Source organism: Ochlerotatus camptorhynchus, unplaced genomic scaffold (assembly GCF_037179485.1).
Source record: "Ochlerotatus camptorhynchus isolate MF236.1 unplaced genomic scaffold, CSIRO-AGI_Acam_v1.1 ptg000006l, whole genome shotgun sequence".
Taxonomy (NCBI): domain Eukaryota; kingdom Metazoa; phylum Arthropoda; class Insecta; order Diptera; family Culicidae; genus Ochlerotatus; species Ochlerotatus camptorhynchus.
This window is the reverse complement of record NW_027040498.1, coordinates 3537705-3555428: the sequence shown is the minus strand read 5'-3', so window position 1 is coordinate 3555428 and position 17724 is coordinate 3537705. Positions and strand designations below refer to the sequence as shown.

The 17724-nt window shown below is 41.9% G+C and overlaps 1 protein-coding gene across 6 annotated transcripts in view; it reads left to right on the top strand.

The window, feature by feature from the left end:
* The window catches only part of crb (crumbs), a 149704-nt gene that overhangs the window by 119364 nt on the left and 12616 nt on the right, over nucleotides 1-17724 (top strand). For 5 of the 6 annotated variants that reach the window (XM_065239698.1, XM_065239690.1, XM_065239673.1 and 2 more), the window contains 5 exons: nucleotides 5466-7579; nucleotides 13609-14765; nucleotides 14826-14953; nucleotides 15011-15255; nucleotides 15317-15488. In XM_065239698.1, coding sequence (XP_065095770.1) covers nucleotides 5466-7579; nucleotides 13609-14765; nucleotides 14826-14953; nucleotides 15011-15255; nucleotides 15317-15488 — 3816 coding nt within the window. Of the gene's footprint in view, nucleotides 1-5465; nucleotides 7580-13608; nucleotides 14766-14825; nucleotides 14954-15010; nucleotides 15256-15316; nucleotides 15489-15629; nucleotides 15705-17724 lie in introns of all 6 variants that reach the window. The other variant, XM_065239705.1, reaches the window with a different exon arrangement.

Below are 17724 nucleotides of genomic sequence, written 5' to 3'. Positions count from 1 at the left end.
CGGATTGGCCAGTGACATTCAAATAGTCAGTGAGTACTGTGCTAAGTTGCCGAGCGTCATAACTTAACTCCCCCCGCTGTGGCCAGGTGCAAAAGTCGTGCGGAAAAGGGAATGCATTTTACTAATGCACCATACGAATGCCCATAAATGTATAACTAAAGGGCTTAGAAAAAGTGGAAGATAATTCTGATATAGCAAATTAATGATCGAGAAAGGTCCCACTATTATTATGAATGGCATCATTGCCATAGTTTTAATTTTCATAACAAATTTACTCACGCATCTGTTCAGTTTTAGCTGGAATTTTACTCGTTGTTAGCATAAAGCAAAGAAAGAAACGTTTCACTTTTTACGACAATCATAACAAAACCAATAATTGACAGCTACTGATTTCTACCTATGTATGTGAATGCACTAGTGAATTAACACACACCATCATACACAGGTTCCACTTTTGCTCAGAAGAGGCGTTGCCATTACTGTCTCCTGATTTTTGCAAAAGTTGCCAGTCTTCTTGATTTGTAGTCTTCGATATTAGTCTACTTTACAGCATAATTAGTGATACTCAAAGTCCATGATAAAAATTTCATGCTGTTTTGGGCTTGGTTGGTATTGGTAATCATCTTTTAACAGTGTTCGAATTTGTGGACTAAGTGTGTCAGTGCTTTACTGCCACTAACCGCATAACAGTCCCATGTCCAATTAACATGGGAATGATATGCGAATAGTAGCAGCTTACGATACAGTTGATATTCAGGTCTATATAGTAAGGTATGGTAAAAGTTCAAATTGAAAAAAAGTAGAAGGGTCTGTGCCTAGGGGCACGAACGGAGACTTGACGTAGGACCGCTAGTGCACGGAACAAATGTGAAGAGCATTTAGTTCTTTTAATTGATCAATCATCGTAGCGTATCAAATTTGAAGTATTTTTTTTTTTTTCAAAGAGAAAGTTGATGAAGAGAATCAATCCAAATCACTTGCACCCCTGCTTCGAAGTTTGATTACAAGATTCAATCTGGAGAGCATTTTGTGTGGTCGTTGGGGGTCCTGTGGTTCTGAATATGGATAAACATGCACAGATAAATTTTATTCCAACTCTTTACTGTTATAAGCTTGTTGACCCTGAAAAGGGCCGTTTTATTGTAGACGACATCCATGGGCGCATACGCTTGGCGTGTTCAGAGTAGGTGACAGCATCACGGATCACATTTTCCAGGAACCCCTTGTGTTTTCTCGAAGATCAGACCGGAGATACGCTTGACACCACCACGGCGAGCCAGACGACGGATGGTGGTCTCGAAGAACTTTGCAATGAGGTTTGGTGCCTCTTTAACCAAGATCTTTTCCTCCTTTGCCACGACCAGCCTGCCAATTGTTACTTGTTGGATTAAGAAGAGTTGACTAGCCACCGTCATCCTACTGCTGCTATTGCTGACCACCACGCCATCCAAAGCGAAAATGAGTTGATACTAGACTACAGGTTAAAGCAGAATGATGTGCAACCAAGTGGTATAAAAGCTACAAAGACTCCTCCCATCATGAGTAGTTTGCTATCAAGTAGCGACACTGGCTCCTTTCCTTTTGCGTAGTTTGCCAATGGCAACACCTTGAAAGTTAGCGGCGCCGGTGGTGTAGTGGTAAGCGTGATTACCTCTCACCCCAGCAGGCCTGGGTTCAATCTCAGTCGGCGCCACCGGCATGTTCTAAGGCATAACATCTCTGATTACGCCTTCCTTGGGGAAGTAAAGCCGTTGGTCCCCGGTTGAGTTGATGGGTCGATAGGTAGGGTCCATGTGTGGCAGCTGCCTCCCTGGCGTCGGTAGCATTGGTGTTCAGCACTAAAAACAAATCTCGCGTCACTTTTCAATATGTTCTATCTACATTGATCGATTATCTTTCGTAAATAAGTCGGCTTCAAAAATGGCCGTCTTTGTCGAATTAGATGCTAGATTGTTGCTTCTTCCATCGAAAATATCCAGCCGTGGCGATTCAAAAGAAAATTTGATGAAGAGAATCGATCAAAGTCATTTGTCCAAGTAAGGTTACATGAGAATTTTGTGTGGTTCTGAATATGAACAAACAGGCAGATGAATTATATTCCTACTCTTTACTGTAATAAGCATGGTGGCCCTGATAAGGGCCGTTTTGTTGCCAAAGTTGGTGATGATTTAACTTCCGAAACCGTACAGAGTGCGTCTCTATCGCTTCAAAACGTAGACGACATCCATGGCCGCTAACGCTTGGCGTGTTTAGTATAGGTGATAGCATCACGGATCTCATTTTCCAGGAAAACCTTCAGCACACATCGTAGATCAGACTGAAGATACGTTTGAAACTGCCACGGCGAGCCAGACGACGGATGGTGGTTATCTCGGAGAACTTTGCGATGACGCTTGCTTGGCACCTTTTCCTCCTTTGCCACGACCAGTCAATTGTTGCTTGTTGAGTGTGGATAGTGGACTAGCCACCACCTTCCTACTGCTGCTATTACTGACCACTACGCCGTCCGAAGCGAAAATGAGCTGTTGCCATACAGCAGCGCTGTTATATATCTTTTCAGGTTAAAGCAGAATGATTTGCAACCAAGTGGTACTCGATTATGAGGACTGGGTTTGGGAAGAACGTTTAACAGTGATTAAATTATCACTTTTTATTTGTACATTGGACAAGGCTTGGCATTACCACTTTTTCAATAGCTTCTCGTTAAAAATCGGAAGCATTATTATAGATGCGTAGAAATATTTCTGATTGATTCGTGGTAAAATTATTGAAATTGGTCCAGGAGCAGCTGAGTTATTAATGTTCATAATCTTTCATATTTTGTTTCATGTTTCATTTTAAGTTTTCACAACGTGTACCCTTAGTAAAGAAATAAAAGACGTAGTCCTACGTCAAAAATAAAATTTCTCAAAACTCCAAGCATTGGAATCAAACTAATTCCATACACAGGATCCCTCATTCAAGGGTTACATGTGTCTCTACAGAACTTTTATGAGTTTTCAGCCCATTCGTAGCTAAAATGATTATTTTTTTTTTCGGAAGAGTGTTCGCAAACTTAATGGACGTTTTGAGAAGTTTAGCCACAAAAAATCTTTACTTTGCCCCATGATGGTGTGACATAAAGAAACCACTCAGTTGAAGTTTTTGGATTTTTCAGGACTTCATCACCGACTTCAAATTTATAACTCATAAACCAAGTATTGAAGAAAATATGTTTTAAAGTAAAATTATGAGAAAATTATCTCAGAAAGCCATATAAAATATAATCTGAAAAACGTTTCCTGCGAAAATGTTCAAGATGGAGGAAAATCACAAAGAAAAGTGATGTCTCTTACCGTCAATTTGAGTGGGGATCTCTCTGTTTATACTCTTTGGTATGACGCACTTGACATAGATGGCCCACATCGACTCACGAAGAGCTACTGATTCCGATCAATAGCGGTGCGGCTTCCTCCTCCTTCTATAGATGCACATATGGGCTGCAGCTTGCTGCTTGCAGACAGCCTTTCGTTGTGTACTGGAGAAAACCACAACGCGGTGATTGAATAAACACTATCTGAAGAGACCGCATGGAATTCAACTTTGAAATCTGTGTTAACGAAATCGCTTTTCGGAGGCAATCGGTGATAATTTTAATTTTCATAGCTACAGTTACACATTCGTGCAATTTTCAATAGTGACTTTTAAAAAAATGATAATTGGCGTGTTAAGAATTAAAATCCATCATCTCTGGCTCAAAATAAAACCACTTTCATGCCGCGACCGACTTTGGTTTTTGAAATTGCACCCCCAATGTTGCCTTCAAGAACATGGTATGTTAGATTGAAACATATCTAGATAGAGCTGTAATTAAGCGTAACAGCTTTTGTAAGCAATGACTTCTCTCGATTATTTTTAGGAATACAAGGCACGCCCAGCCAAACCGAAATTACCGTTGGGTAGGGGAAGTCTTACCCTACCTGATGGTGATGTTGATTTGCGTGGGTGAGCTTTGACTTTCAAGACATCATCGAAAGAAGTAATTGTTTACAAAAGCTGTTATGCATTAATTCCAGCTCTATCTTGATATGGGAACTGACATCCGATTAATGACCTTGACAAATGTCCAACAAATACTCTTTTACACATTTATGGTAGTTTTGAAAAGGCCCGTTTTGTCGTTATGGTTGAGTAATGTTGAGCTATTAGGGTGATTAACACATATGAGGCTGGTGAGCTGTATGTTGTTTGGAATGAGGGTAACGCGCTTGGCATAGATGGCCCACAGCGACTCACGAAGAGCTACTGATTCCGATCAGTAGCGGTGCGACTTCTTCCTCCTTCTATGGATGCACATGTGGGCTGCAGCTCACTGCTTGCAGGCAGCCTTTCGTTGTGTACTGGAGAACAAGGTTCAACGCCACACGCCAAAAGCACTGCTGCTGATGCCGACGACCGGACACCACCACACACGGTGATTGGAACTGAATCCGATCAGCGGTTAAGGCCAGCCTTGATAGCTAGCTGCATGCGGGGAGCTTTTCGTTGTGTACTGGAGAACAGCACCACTCACCACGCGGTGATTGAATAAACACCGAAAAGGGAAATCGCTTTTCGCAGGCAATCGGTGATAATTTTAATTATCATAGTAACAATTGCAAATTCGTGCAATTTTCAATAGTGACGTTTTGAAAAATGACAAAGTATTTAATTTAACAAATTTGTAGTAAAATTGTTGATCCATTGGTGATAAAATTATTGAAATTGGTCCAGGGGCAGCTGAGTTATAAACGTTTAAAATCTTTCATAATTTTGTTACTTGTTCCAATTTCGGTTTTCACAAAGTGTACCCCCATATAGAAATCACAGTCGTAGTTAAAAAAGTTAATTGTTGACAAGATTTTTTTTAAATAGGGGAAATGGATGTAATGTCGGCCTAACTGCCCCACATTTGGGCCCATACATAAATTCAACAATCAACGAAATTTTCAATAGGGACCAAAAATATCCAATTGGTACAGTCACAATGATGCGTTCATCTAGATAAAATTGATAAATAGCACATTTTTAGCGATGGGTCCAATCTTAGATGCATAGGCCAACATTAGAGCCATTTCTCCTACGTTGGGAAATTATTCAGATGAAAAAAGATCAAACTTTGACGACCACCCCAAATAATGTCGGATTAAGCTACAATTTAGCATAAAGTCTTTTTTCGAGGTAATGACCTTTTTGTATATGGTCGATCTTACTTTTTTTTTCATTCGTACCCTAAGTCATGGCCGATAAGTGTTACTCAGAATTGAGAGCGATATTTTCATGTTTATGAGAAAGTTTGAACATACTATGTGGAAAGTCTATTCTTTCGGGATACCTTAAAGGTCTTGAAAAGCAGTTATCAAGTTTTGGGTTTTCGCTCAATACTCCTATGTGACTAGAGACCTAAAAGAGAAGTACTAAATTTGGATTTTCTCTATACCCCACAGCCCCTGCCCTGCAAGAACGGAGGCCGCTGCATCGACCAGCTGGGAGGCTACCTGTGCGACTGCAACCAAACCGGCTACTCAGGGTCCAACTGCCAGCACAACATCAACGAGTGCGACTCGAACCCGTGCTCCAACGGAGCCGAGTGTATGGACAAAATAAACGACTACCAGTGTAAGTGCTACGCCGGCTATACGGGCAAAAACTGCGAGGAGGACATCGACGAGTGTGAGTCCAACCCGTGCCAATACTCGGGAAAATGCCTGCAGAGATCGAACGTCACGCTGTACTACCTGAACAACTACACCAAGAATTTGCCGGCCATCTTTTCGCAGCAGTTTTCGTTTGAAAACGCAAGCGGTTACGAGTGTATCTGTGTTCCCGGAACGATGGGGAAGAACTGTGAGATCAACATCAACGAGTGCGACAGCAGTCCGTGTAAGAATGGAAACTGCGTCGACGGTATTGGAAACTACACGTGCGAGTGTGAACCGGGCTTTGAAGGAGCGCACTGTGAAACGGACATTGATGAGTGCTTGAAGTACAAACCGTGCATTCACGGAACGTGTATGGATGGACGCAATAACTACAACTGTGATTGTGACGAGCTGTGGGGAGGGAAGAATTGCTCAGTTAGACTGACGGGTTGCGTTAACGAACCGTGTTTGAATGGTGGAGGTTGTATACCTTACTTGGAGAACGAGACGCAGCACAAGTTCAACTGTTCGTGCAAACAAGGGTTCCAGGGAATGACCTGCGATACGGTGACTACCATGTCTCTGGCTGCTAATAGCTTGTTGACCGTTAATACATCCCGCGATGAAGGATATGATATACAGCTTAGGTTTAAGACTACGTTACCAAACGGAATTCTAGCTTTCGGGAATGGAGCTACCTCGTACATTCTAGTACTGAATAATGGTCGACTGAACTTGCACTCCGCCTTGCTGAATCGTTGGGAAGGTGTGTTCATTGGATCCGGACTGAATGACAGCAAGTGGCAGAAGGTGTTTGTTGCGATCAATTCGTCTCACTTGGTTCTATCCGCTAACGAAGAGCAAACCATTTATCCAATCAATTCTTACGAAGGTACAAACGGTAGCAATACCTCTTTCCCGGTAACCTATCTAGGCGGTACAACACCAACGCTAGCTCAACCTTATTTGAAGCACATCGCCAGGGCAGTCTCAAGCTTCGTCGGTTGTATGGAAGATGTAGTGATCAACGGCCAATGGGTTCTTCCTGGTAAGGAGCAGGAATTCACCTCTCTGCATAACATCGTTACAGGATGTCCAAGAACTCCTCAGTGCGAGCCGAACCCCTGTAATTCGAACGGACATTGTACCGATCTATGGCACACGTTCGCCTGTAGCTGCCAGCGTCCTCATCTTGGCCATACCTGCAAGTACAACATCACGGCAGCAACATTCGGACACGAAAATACCACTCGATCAGCCGTTAAAGTGATTGTAAGTGATACCGCTCGGAGAGCTATTCGATCAGTGTTGGACATTTCAATGTTTATTCGAACACGACAAGCATCCGGAATGGTGTTCTACTTGGGCAGTGATCCGGATATGAACAGCACCCCGGGAGATGACTCCTACGTGGCTGCTTTCCTGTCCAAAGGAGAGCTGCTGGTGCGAATGATCTTCAACGATACCCCGGAAGGCTACACTGTCGGTGGTAACAAATTGGACAATGGCTACCTCCACTTGATCGAAGTCATTCGGAATTCTACCTTAGTGCAGGTCAAATTGAACGGCACCGAATACTTTAGAAAGACACTCTCTTCATCCGGGCAGCTAAATGCACAAGTTCTGTACCTGGGAGGACCACCACCGTACGCCGAATCGATTTACAGCTTGTACAAAGATGAATCGGAAAAGCAGTATTTTAAAGGTATTATTCAAGATGTTCAGGTGTCCAATGGATCGCACGCAATGATCGTGGAACTGTATCCATTGAACGAGGACGGTCTAGTGCTGCCACCTCCATTCGGAGAAGTTTTCATCGATCGATCCTCTGTTTTGGAGGGTATCGTGACGGATGACCTGTGCCGAACCCTACCCTGCAAGCACGACGCCATCTGTGCCAACACTTGGAACGATTTTGTGTAAGTAGCCCTCGTTCTTGAACGGATCCAACACCCCCATACTAACACCCTTTTAGTGGATAAGTCGATACTAACTCAAGGAAAAATTGTTTCAACTTTTTCATGCACGCTTGCACGCATTTTCCTTCCGATCCTCACGCATATCGTGCGTGCACTTCCCACTTTCGCTCAAAGCCGTTGCAAGTGGACCTACGTAAAGGATACTTTTAACGAGCTCAAGCAGTTGATGTGGACCAACCGGTCCGCCCTAGCTAGGTAACATCGAGTTGTCCCAATCGTAGTATAAACTTTATAAGGCTACAATCTTGAATGTTGAATGTCAAAACTCTCAGCTGACTATCGGGGAGGGTCATTCCAAGAACTGGAACTATTCATTTAGCCTACATGACCGTTGATAACAGCTAAAAAATGAGTAGAATTTCACTTATTTTCGAGGAAAAGCATTCAATCAAAGCTGAGCTTACATATAAAATATACCACCTCACTTTAGAGACTTAATAGTCATAGCCAACTTTTGACAGAAATTATTGAAATCCTACTCATTTTTAAGTTGCTTTCAACGGTCATGCAACGAAAGACTTTAATGTTAGTAAAACGACGAAACTTTATATAAAAAAAAACTACTCATCCCGAGCAGAAAAAATTACTTATTATTTAATACCAAATTCAGGTATGAAAATAGCGTAACTGGCAACCTAAATATGGTATTAGTGAGGCTGACATAAGAGGTAAAATACCAAAAATAATACCTCAAAGATGTTCTACGAATAACGAAGTAATAAATAATTTAGATATTACAATAACAAACGGATAACAGACGCTTGTTTAGATGCCAGAATACCATAGTTTGTTATTTTAAAGATCTTCTAATACCAATTCAATAACTCTTTTAGGTGTTAGTTTCTAAAAACTGAAAGATCACATTGTGTTCTTTTGGTATTCATTTGATACTTTAAAAAATATTTTGATAACTGAATAATAACAAAACAAGGTTTTATACCACAAGCATACCGAAATCTGGTATCATACCACATTAAGATTTCATTTGTTATCGATTAGCTATCGGTTCCTGCTCGGGATGGAGTGGCACTATTTTTCTTACTAACTGCAGCTAAGTTGATGACATTTGTGCCATAAATCATTTAACTTTGCAAGATGCCGCCAAAAACAAATCATTCATGATCATGACATCGTATTGCAACAAATTGGGCATGTGATGGTCCGGAACCAGTGATGCAAAATATCATAACACTCACGTGACACTCGTCTTCGCATCAACCGACTATTGCTGACAGATCGGTTTTGTCACGCAGTGAGAGTTAGAGCCATGGCAAACAACAATCACCAGTAATGGTCGCTGCTCAGAAGCAAAACGTTACACTCGCTGCTGATAATGAAAAGCACAACGAAAACAGTGAAGACTTCTGCAGTACGATCATGAGAAAAAGAGAAACGACAGAAGAAAATGAAAACGATGCCTACGCATTCCAAGTTCGATTTGGCAGGCGCGAGTGTGTGAGTTACAAACAAAGCAGGCAACATTAAACGGAAGCTGTTGGGCTCACTCACCGACACACTCACATAAGCAAGCAAAGCAGCAACTGCTTCAAAACGAGCACACAGATGAGTGTCGTGATTGTCAGGAATGACCAGATCGGTGATGGATCACAACAGAAGACGACATTCACCAGTTGCTTATTACTTCTTTCGTCAACTTGATGGATGGTCATGGAGAGAGCTTCGACGAGCACATTGATAGGAATGTACAAAGCGTTACTACCATCAGCTGTTTGATGATCGTGATTGTGATAGGTCGCAACTCTGTCCGGAACAGGTTGCGGAACCCTGTGGGATGTGGTCAATTATCATTGCTTGGACATATCATTGTTCTCAGAATTTTGTGGACAATCCAAAAAGGAGCATATCATCTTTTATGAACCACATCGGCGATATCGTGGCCACGGAACAGGTTCCGCAAGCCCAACGGAAACTGGCCAATTTTTCACTACAATAGAAATTTATCGTGCGACACATCATTGTTTTCAGAATGTGGTGGACAATCCGGAAGTGGCCAAATAATCTCTTCTGGATCTCATTGACCATCTGGTGGTCACGGAACAGGTTCCGGAAGCTCTGGGGGAAATGGCGAATTTTTTATCAGAAATCAAATTGGACCGTTTCCGGACGGCCTGGGAGAAGCGGCCAATTTTTCACTACAACAGAAACCGAGCGACATATCATTGTTCTCAGAATGTTGTGAGAAATTCAGAAGATGTCAAATAATCTCTTCTTGATCACATTGGCCATCATGTGGTCCCGGAACCGTTTCCGGAAACCCTGGGGGAATCGACCAATTGTGATTTACATCATAAATCTATCGAGCGACGTATCATTGTTCTCATAATTGTGAGAGCAATCCAGAAGAGGCCATATAATCTCTTCTGGGTGACATTGACAATCTGGTGGCCCCGGAACAGGTTCCGGAAGCCCTGAAGAATGTGATCAATTTTTCACTACAACATAAACCTATCGAGTGGCTTTTATAGTTGTTCTCAACATTTTGTGAGCATGCCAGAAGAGGCCATATAATCTCTTCTGGATAACATTGGCCATCTGGAGGCCCCGGAACAGGTTTCAGAGGCCCTGGGGGGAAGTGAACAATTTTTCACTACACCAGAATCCTATCCAGTGACATATTATTGTTCTCAGAATTTGGTGGACAATCAAGAAGAGGCCATATAATCTCTTCTGGATCACATTGGCCAGCTGGTGGCCCCGGAACAGGTTTAAGAAGCCCTGGGGGAAGTGACCAATTTTTTACTGTACCAGATTCCTATCCAGTGACATATCAGTGTTCTCAGAATTTTGTGATTAATCAGAAAAAGTCATATTATCTTTAATGGATAACATTGACAATCTGGTGGCCCCGGAACAGGTTCCCGAAGTCCTGGAAAATGTTGCAAATGTTTCACTACATTAGAAAGCTATCGAGCGACATATCATTGTTCGTAAAATTTTGTGAACAATCCAGAAGAAGCCATATTGCCTTTAATGGATAACATTGGCAATCTAATCGCCCCGGAACAGGTTCCGGTAGCACTGGAGAATGTGGCCAATTTTTCACTACAGCAGAAACCTATCGAGCGACATATCATTGTTCTCAGAATTGTGTGGACAAGCCAGAAGAGGCCATATCATCTCTTTTTGATCACATTCTGGTGGTCCCGGAACAGGTTTTAGAAGCCCTGGGGGAAGCGGCCAATTTTTCACTACAACAGAAACCGAGAGACATATCATTGTTCTCAGAATTTTGTGAGAAATTCAGAAAAGACCATATAATCTCTTCTGGATCACATTGGCCATCTGGAGGCCCCGGAATAGGTTTCAGAAGCCCTGGGGGAAGTGACTAATTTTTCACTATCAAGTGACATATCATTGTTCTCCGAATTTTGTGAGTATGGTTTTCACCTTACCACCACCATCACTTCTTCTTTTAAAAGAAAAACTACAAGGGGCGGCCCTATGAGGTTGTACGCAATGGTGACGTAGGACGACGTGATTCTATATAATAAATGTTATTTGTTCACTGCAGCTTGTATTTTGTGTAGGAATAGGAATTTGAGCAGGGTTCTCTCTGTTTATACTCTTTAATATGGCTATGCGTGCCCTGAAGAGAACCTTTTGATATGAATTTTAGTTGGGACATGTTCAGAAATTTAACTCTGATGACTGTGCATATGCATGTACGTAATGGGTGGATTTGTTAGTTATTTCAACGCTTTTGAACAATGCTTGACATTTACCACCTTTTGCAATAGTAACAGTGCAGTTGCGTAGAAATATTTCTGATCGTTTGGTGTTAAAATTATTGAAATTAGTCCAGGGGCAGCTGAGTTATTATCGTTCAAAATCTTTCATAATTTCGTTACGTGTTCCATTTCTTTTTTTCACAAAGTGTACCCCCATATAGAAATCACAGACGTAGTCCTACGTCAAAAGCTTTGTAGCTTGGATTTGGATTCATTCACTTTCAACTTGGGTTTGGATACAATTTAGATCTGGATTTTTCGATTGTTCAATTTGGAATTTTTTAATTATAATTCAATTAACTCGAAACCTATTTTGCTACTACAACTAACGTAATTCATTTTTGTCCTACATATTTTCAGTACTACAACAATCAATACGAAACTAACGATTTTAAATTGACTCACTACTTGACTAGCCTATTGGTCCCAAGCAAATCGATTACGTACCCCATTCTAGTCGAAATTCTAGTACTACACTATGTTTGTTTTGATTCGCTATGAAAGTTTGACAGATAAAATGAGGGGTTAGTGGATTTTCCTATGTTTCGAGGGGTGAATCGATTAGCTTGGGACCGAAGATAGTACCAGAGCTGAACCAAAAAGTTGAGCACGTTTCTTCGGGACCTACTAGTCTTAGAGTTACCTCTATGGTACTACCATAGAGGTAACTCTAAGACAAGAAGGTCCCGAAATAACGTGCTCAACATTTTGGCTCAGCTCTGGTACTCTCCTCGGTCCCAAGCTCCCAAGCGGTCACCCCTCGAAACATAGCAAAATCCACTAACCCCTAATTTTATCTGTCAAACTTTCATAGCGAATCAAAACAAACATTGCGTAGTACTAGAATTTCTACTAGAATGGGGTACGTTAATCGTTTGCTTGGGACCAATAGGCTAGTCAAGTAGTGAGCCAATTTAAAATCGTTAGTTTCGTATTGATTGTTGGTACTACTACGTTTGCGTAGCACTCATTTGCAATACTATAATGGTGGACTCAATGCGAAAATAAATTTTGGAACTGGATAAGATCAAACAGAGTTCTTTTCAGAATTATTCTAAAATAGAGATTCCAGATTCCATCTGGGACTCCCTTGAATTTTTTTATTATAGCCCAGAAATTTGCTTGATTTCTTCTTAAAATTTCCATGCAATACACCTCAGAATTGTTTCAAACTTTTGCTCAGAATTATCTTGACGTTCTCCTCTAAATTTTACTGAAGATTCACATGAAATTCTACTTAAACTTAACTAGAAATTATTTTTGAGATGCCCTTGAAATTATCCTCGGAATAAACATAAAATTCTTCTCACAATTCCATTGGAAATGTAATTTCAATTAAATTCCCTTGGAATTTTTCACGCATACTAGAATCCTCTTCATAACCACCATGAAATTTTCCCAGTGGCGTCACCCTAACCTCAATCTATCTGTTCAACAACTCTCAAAAAGTAAACAAATAAAAAGTCATTGCTGTAAATCGATACAAATTAGTGAATCTAGAAGATTCTATGCATTTTGTACAGGTAAAAAGTGAGGTTACGAGACGCCACTGATTTTCCACAGAGCTTATTTAAAAAACTACTCTGAACTCACTCAATGGCCTTCGAGTTCTAGTCAAAACTAGCTTAAAGTTCAGCCCAAAGCTCCCTAGGACTTCTTCTCTGAAATACTTAAGTGGTATCTCTAGAATTCATTCTAAAATCAGCTCAAACTTGTTTTGGAAAAATTCTAAAATTGTCTTAATAGTTCTTCGAAGTGACAGTATCCTAAAAATCTTGTCCAATCCAAGGGTCTTGAATTTTTTTCAACGTTCAAAATCTTACTTTTTTCGAGGAGCGCACTGAGTTTTTTTTTCGATTTGTAATCGAAATTCACAGTGACTTCGAATTCCAGGCTTTTTACGGTTTTCCCAATGTCCTGGTCCGCTGGTCACCACGAATTAAGGTACAAGACAAGGTAAAGCCCACGGGTTCGATTCCCGCTTTGAGACGAGAATCTTTTTGGGTTGTTAATTATTTTGCCTTCTCCGGGCATCAAGTATCATTGTGCAATTGTGCGTGCCGCTCAAAAACGAATCAAAGTACTCAACGAACACTAAGATAAGCGCAATCCGTCAAGTTGATGAATTAGATTACCAAAATAAATAAACTTCCGCTATGCCCCCCATTGACCTTACTGATCTAACGTAATATCAACATCTCCCCTCCCACCCCCGAACAGGTGCACCTGCCCCCGAGGATACAAGGGAAAACTCTGCCAGGAGATCCAATTCTGTGAGCTGCAAAAGTGTCCGCAGAATGCGACCTGCCAAAACTTGGACACCGGCTACGAGTGCATCTCCAACATGACCTTCCACGACGACAACGAACCGCTCAAGTTTGCCTTTAACGCGGGCGGCGATCAGCTGCCCTACACTTCCAAGGACAACAACATGGACACCATCGAGATCTCCTACAGGACAAAGTTCGGAGGAACGCTGCTGTACGTGCAGGAAAGTGATATGTACTTTGAAATATCGACGTTCAAAAAGTTGGTAACCATTTCTTGGAGGCTATCGGTTGACCTACCGGAGCAGTATCGGTTCGAGTACGACCAGGACGATAACTACGGATGGCACACCGTGTTCATTAAGGTTTCCTCGAATGGAAAACTGGAAGCCGGATGGAAGGGTTGGGAAGCGACACAGGATCCACAACCACCCATCTCGGTCAACATTGACTATTTGGCGTACAAACATCTATTCTCAGGAAAGCACTTTGTCTACTTGGGTGGAATGCCAGCATTGTCACACATCGAGAATAATTCAGTGGTGAATGGCGGAATCGATAAGGGTTCCATGTTTAAGGGATGTCTCGGTGAGACCAGGGTTGGTGGTTACTTACTGCCGTACTTCCCGCATGACGTCATCTATCCGGACACATTCCAATTTACTGGTCCGCATTTCAATCTGAACTCCAGTCAACCCGAAGAGGGATGTATCTTGTGTTTCCAGCAGTCCTGCAAGAATGGCGGCGTTTGCAGTAATCCATCGGAGCAATACGCTTGCGATTGCCCGGCCGGGTACGAGAGTGACGACTGTTCACAGAACATCGATGAATGTCTGACTGCCAACTGTACCAACAATTCGACCTGTATTGACGGAGTGGCCAGCTTCACGTGTCAGTGCCTGGAGGGATACGAAGGCGACCTGTGCCAGTTCGAAATCGACGAATGCATGTCCAATCCTTGCCACAATGGAGGATCCTGTACGGATCTGGTGGCTGGGTTCTCGTGCGAATGTACCGAGGAGTATGCCGGTCCACAGTGCGATGTGTTCCGGCTGGTGACCTGCGAGAATCTACCCTGCAGGAATGGGTCCATCTGTATTGATGGGTTTAGTAAGTGTTATGAAATATGTGCTTTTAGAGCTGAGAAGTAATGATGTTCTTACGTTGCAGATTCCACAACGGGTAACAATTTCACGTGTTCTTGTAAAACTGGGTTCTCTGGGTCGCTGTGCGATATTCCATTCTGTCAACTTGAGGAATGCCAGAATAGTGCTATTTGTATGACAAACGATGAAAATGTAAGTTAATTTGCGTAAAATAAAGGAATTGGATGGTAACTATTCTCCAACATGCAGGTTCCGGTGTGTCGCTGTGTTCCCGGCTACACGGGACGATTGTGCGAAATCGAAATCGACGAGTGCGAATCGATGCCGTGCTTCAACGGTGGTCAGTGTATCGATTTCATCAACGACTACAAATGCAACTGCACGGGGACAGGATTCGAAGGGAAGAACTGCGAGATCGACATTGACGAGTGCTACGAACTGAGGATCAACTGCGGTGGACGAGGGTCCTGCATCAATACACGGGGTTCATTCAAGTATGGGCTTTCTTGAGGTATATCCTATTAGGGAAAACTAACTGAAAAATTTAATTTGCAGATGCCAATGCGACGAGGGCATGTGCGGTAAAGAATGCGCCGAAGTAGATCCTTGCATACAGAATCCAAACCTATGCCAGAACGGTGGCGTTTGCATAGAAGACTGCGACAAGGAGCACCGGTATTACTGCAACTGTACGATCGGTTACACCGGTATCAACTGCTCCGAACAGGTAGGTCCCTTCGACTTGTCATAGTCCGTGTTCAGTGTCGTATCTCCATCGATCATGCTTGGTATACAACTCGCTTGACATTTTCGATGCATTTCAACAACTTCCTTTTCATGTCGTCGCCCGATTTCATTTCTCTTATAGGATGGCAGTACGGTTACAGAAATAACCTCCTATATGGATACGGTCTACTACTATGTCGATAAGATTGTGGGGAGTGTTCTATTCTTTTTATAATCCTCTACCACCAATGTACATATTGCACAAGTTTGATTTCGCTTCCGTTTGCATCTAACATCGTTTTAAGAGCTGTGGAACTAATATGCATGCGATTTGTAGACTAAAATTTAGCAATTCTTCGAGTACCCGTCCACTTCGTCAATGTTTGCAGTATTATGAGCTGAGATAGATATTTAACACTGAGTTGAGGGTAGGCACAAAGCTCCAATTGGGACTTAAGAACCACAGTGGCCAGTTTTTGTTATTATCATTATCTTTAATAACAGTCATAATACCGAACCTGCAAATGCGTGCTCTGAACAAGCTTGCTTCTCGGCAAGACAGTCTTTCGGTCGAGGCGTCGTCAACTTTGGAAAGCAACCGTTTCGTGATGAGTGTGTGAGTGCTGACCACGTTTTGCGTCCATTCCTGCAATGGAAGCTCTCTGCCCCTGTTGGCGATACTGCCATACAATGAAATTACTGGAAGCGGCTCCCGTTCTGATGGAGGGGGCATATTGGATAGCGGAAGATAAAGTGTTTATCGTATTGTATCTTTCGACTATAGTTTTAAGATGTATTGTATAGTGAACAATAATCCTTGGCTCTGTAAAGTTAATTCGATTGAGCCTTTTCAAATAAATTAATAAACAATAAATAACAAAACATGCAGGCTTCATTGCAACTGATTGAAACTCGAGAAGAATATCAATAAATTAAATAAATTCTGATGTTTTAAATATTTGTATGGGAATTGCGCTTCATAATTTCGACTGCCATTTTTCATATGGGAGATGCGATTATAGGCAGTGCAGTCATCTGATGGTTTTATTTATCAAGAAATTTTGACTGTTGAACTAACGGATCTGTTTCATTGAAAATAGCTTTGTTTATATTTGCATCCTGCATCGGCAACACCTGATCACTCACACACTCACAGATTTCAGCTGTCAGGTCAACTGCAAAACGTCCAATGGATCACCTTATTATGACAGTTAACGAGATTTTCAATCGTCACACACAGTGGGCGAATCCCAAGCAAAACCAGGACAACATTCTGGAGTACCTTGAAAATGACCAACAAGGGCTTCTTTCGATCAATTTCAAGACTAAGAACCAGTTTTAGCCAGGCTTGCTGAAACTCCTCAAACTCATTGGAGGTTTTAAAACACTCTTGTCCTGCGAGTTTAGCCAGCCCTCACCTCGAGTGAGTGGCGGCGGGAATATGGAAGAAGTAAACAAAAACTCCTCTAGAGAGAGGGAGAGTGAACTTCAGTGAGAGGATGATTTGACGTGAGGTGCGCTTTTCGCGACTCCGGATGACTATTTTGTTTGACGCAAGAAGCTCAATGTTCACCCAGAGTGAGAGTAAGAGCGTGTGATAGAAAACATGAACATGAATGGCAGAAAACCTCACTCTCATTTTATCCCCCTTCGCTCACAAGCACTGAAGCTCAGTGGAATGATTTGGCAGCAGACATTCTACTCCTCAGAAAAATGCTACGCTCGGCTCATTTCAAACTCGCGAGTGAGGCTCCATCAAGCCTGGCAAAATCTGTTTCTAGTGTAAAATTCATCCTTCGATATTTGTATTGTCATAATGTGTTTAAAAACCTAGCTACAGCTATTCAAGACCTAATATGACGCCACGCTTGTTTTGGCATCAAATCGGTTTGTGCTGTTTAGCAGACTTAATATCAAAAAACATATTTTTTGGCTAACATTCAAAAGTTTCCGAAAGAAAGGGCTGTGATTTTTGAAAAGCTGATAACATTTTCGGAGAATACTTAGAGAGTGAAGATGAAAGGAGAATTAGAATTACATCGAAGAATGACTCCAGGAGATCTTCAAAGGAATTCGGAAAATAATTCCAGGATAGTTTTCCTAACAAATTATGAGGAGAAATTCAAGGAATTTGTTAGAGGAAATGCAAATGGATTCTTAGGAGATTTTCCATGTGAGTAGAATTCCTAGGGAAGGAAATCTGAAAGGAATTCAATAAAAAATATGAGATTCTTTCC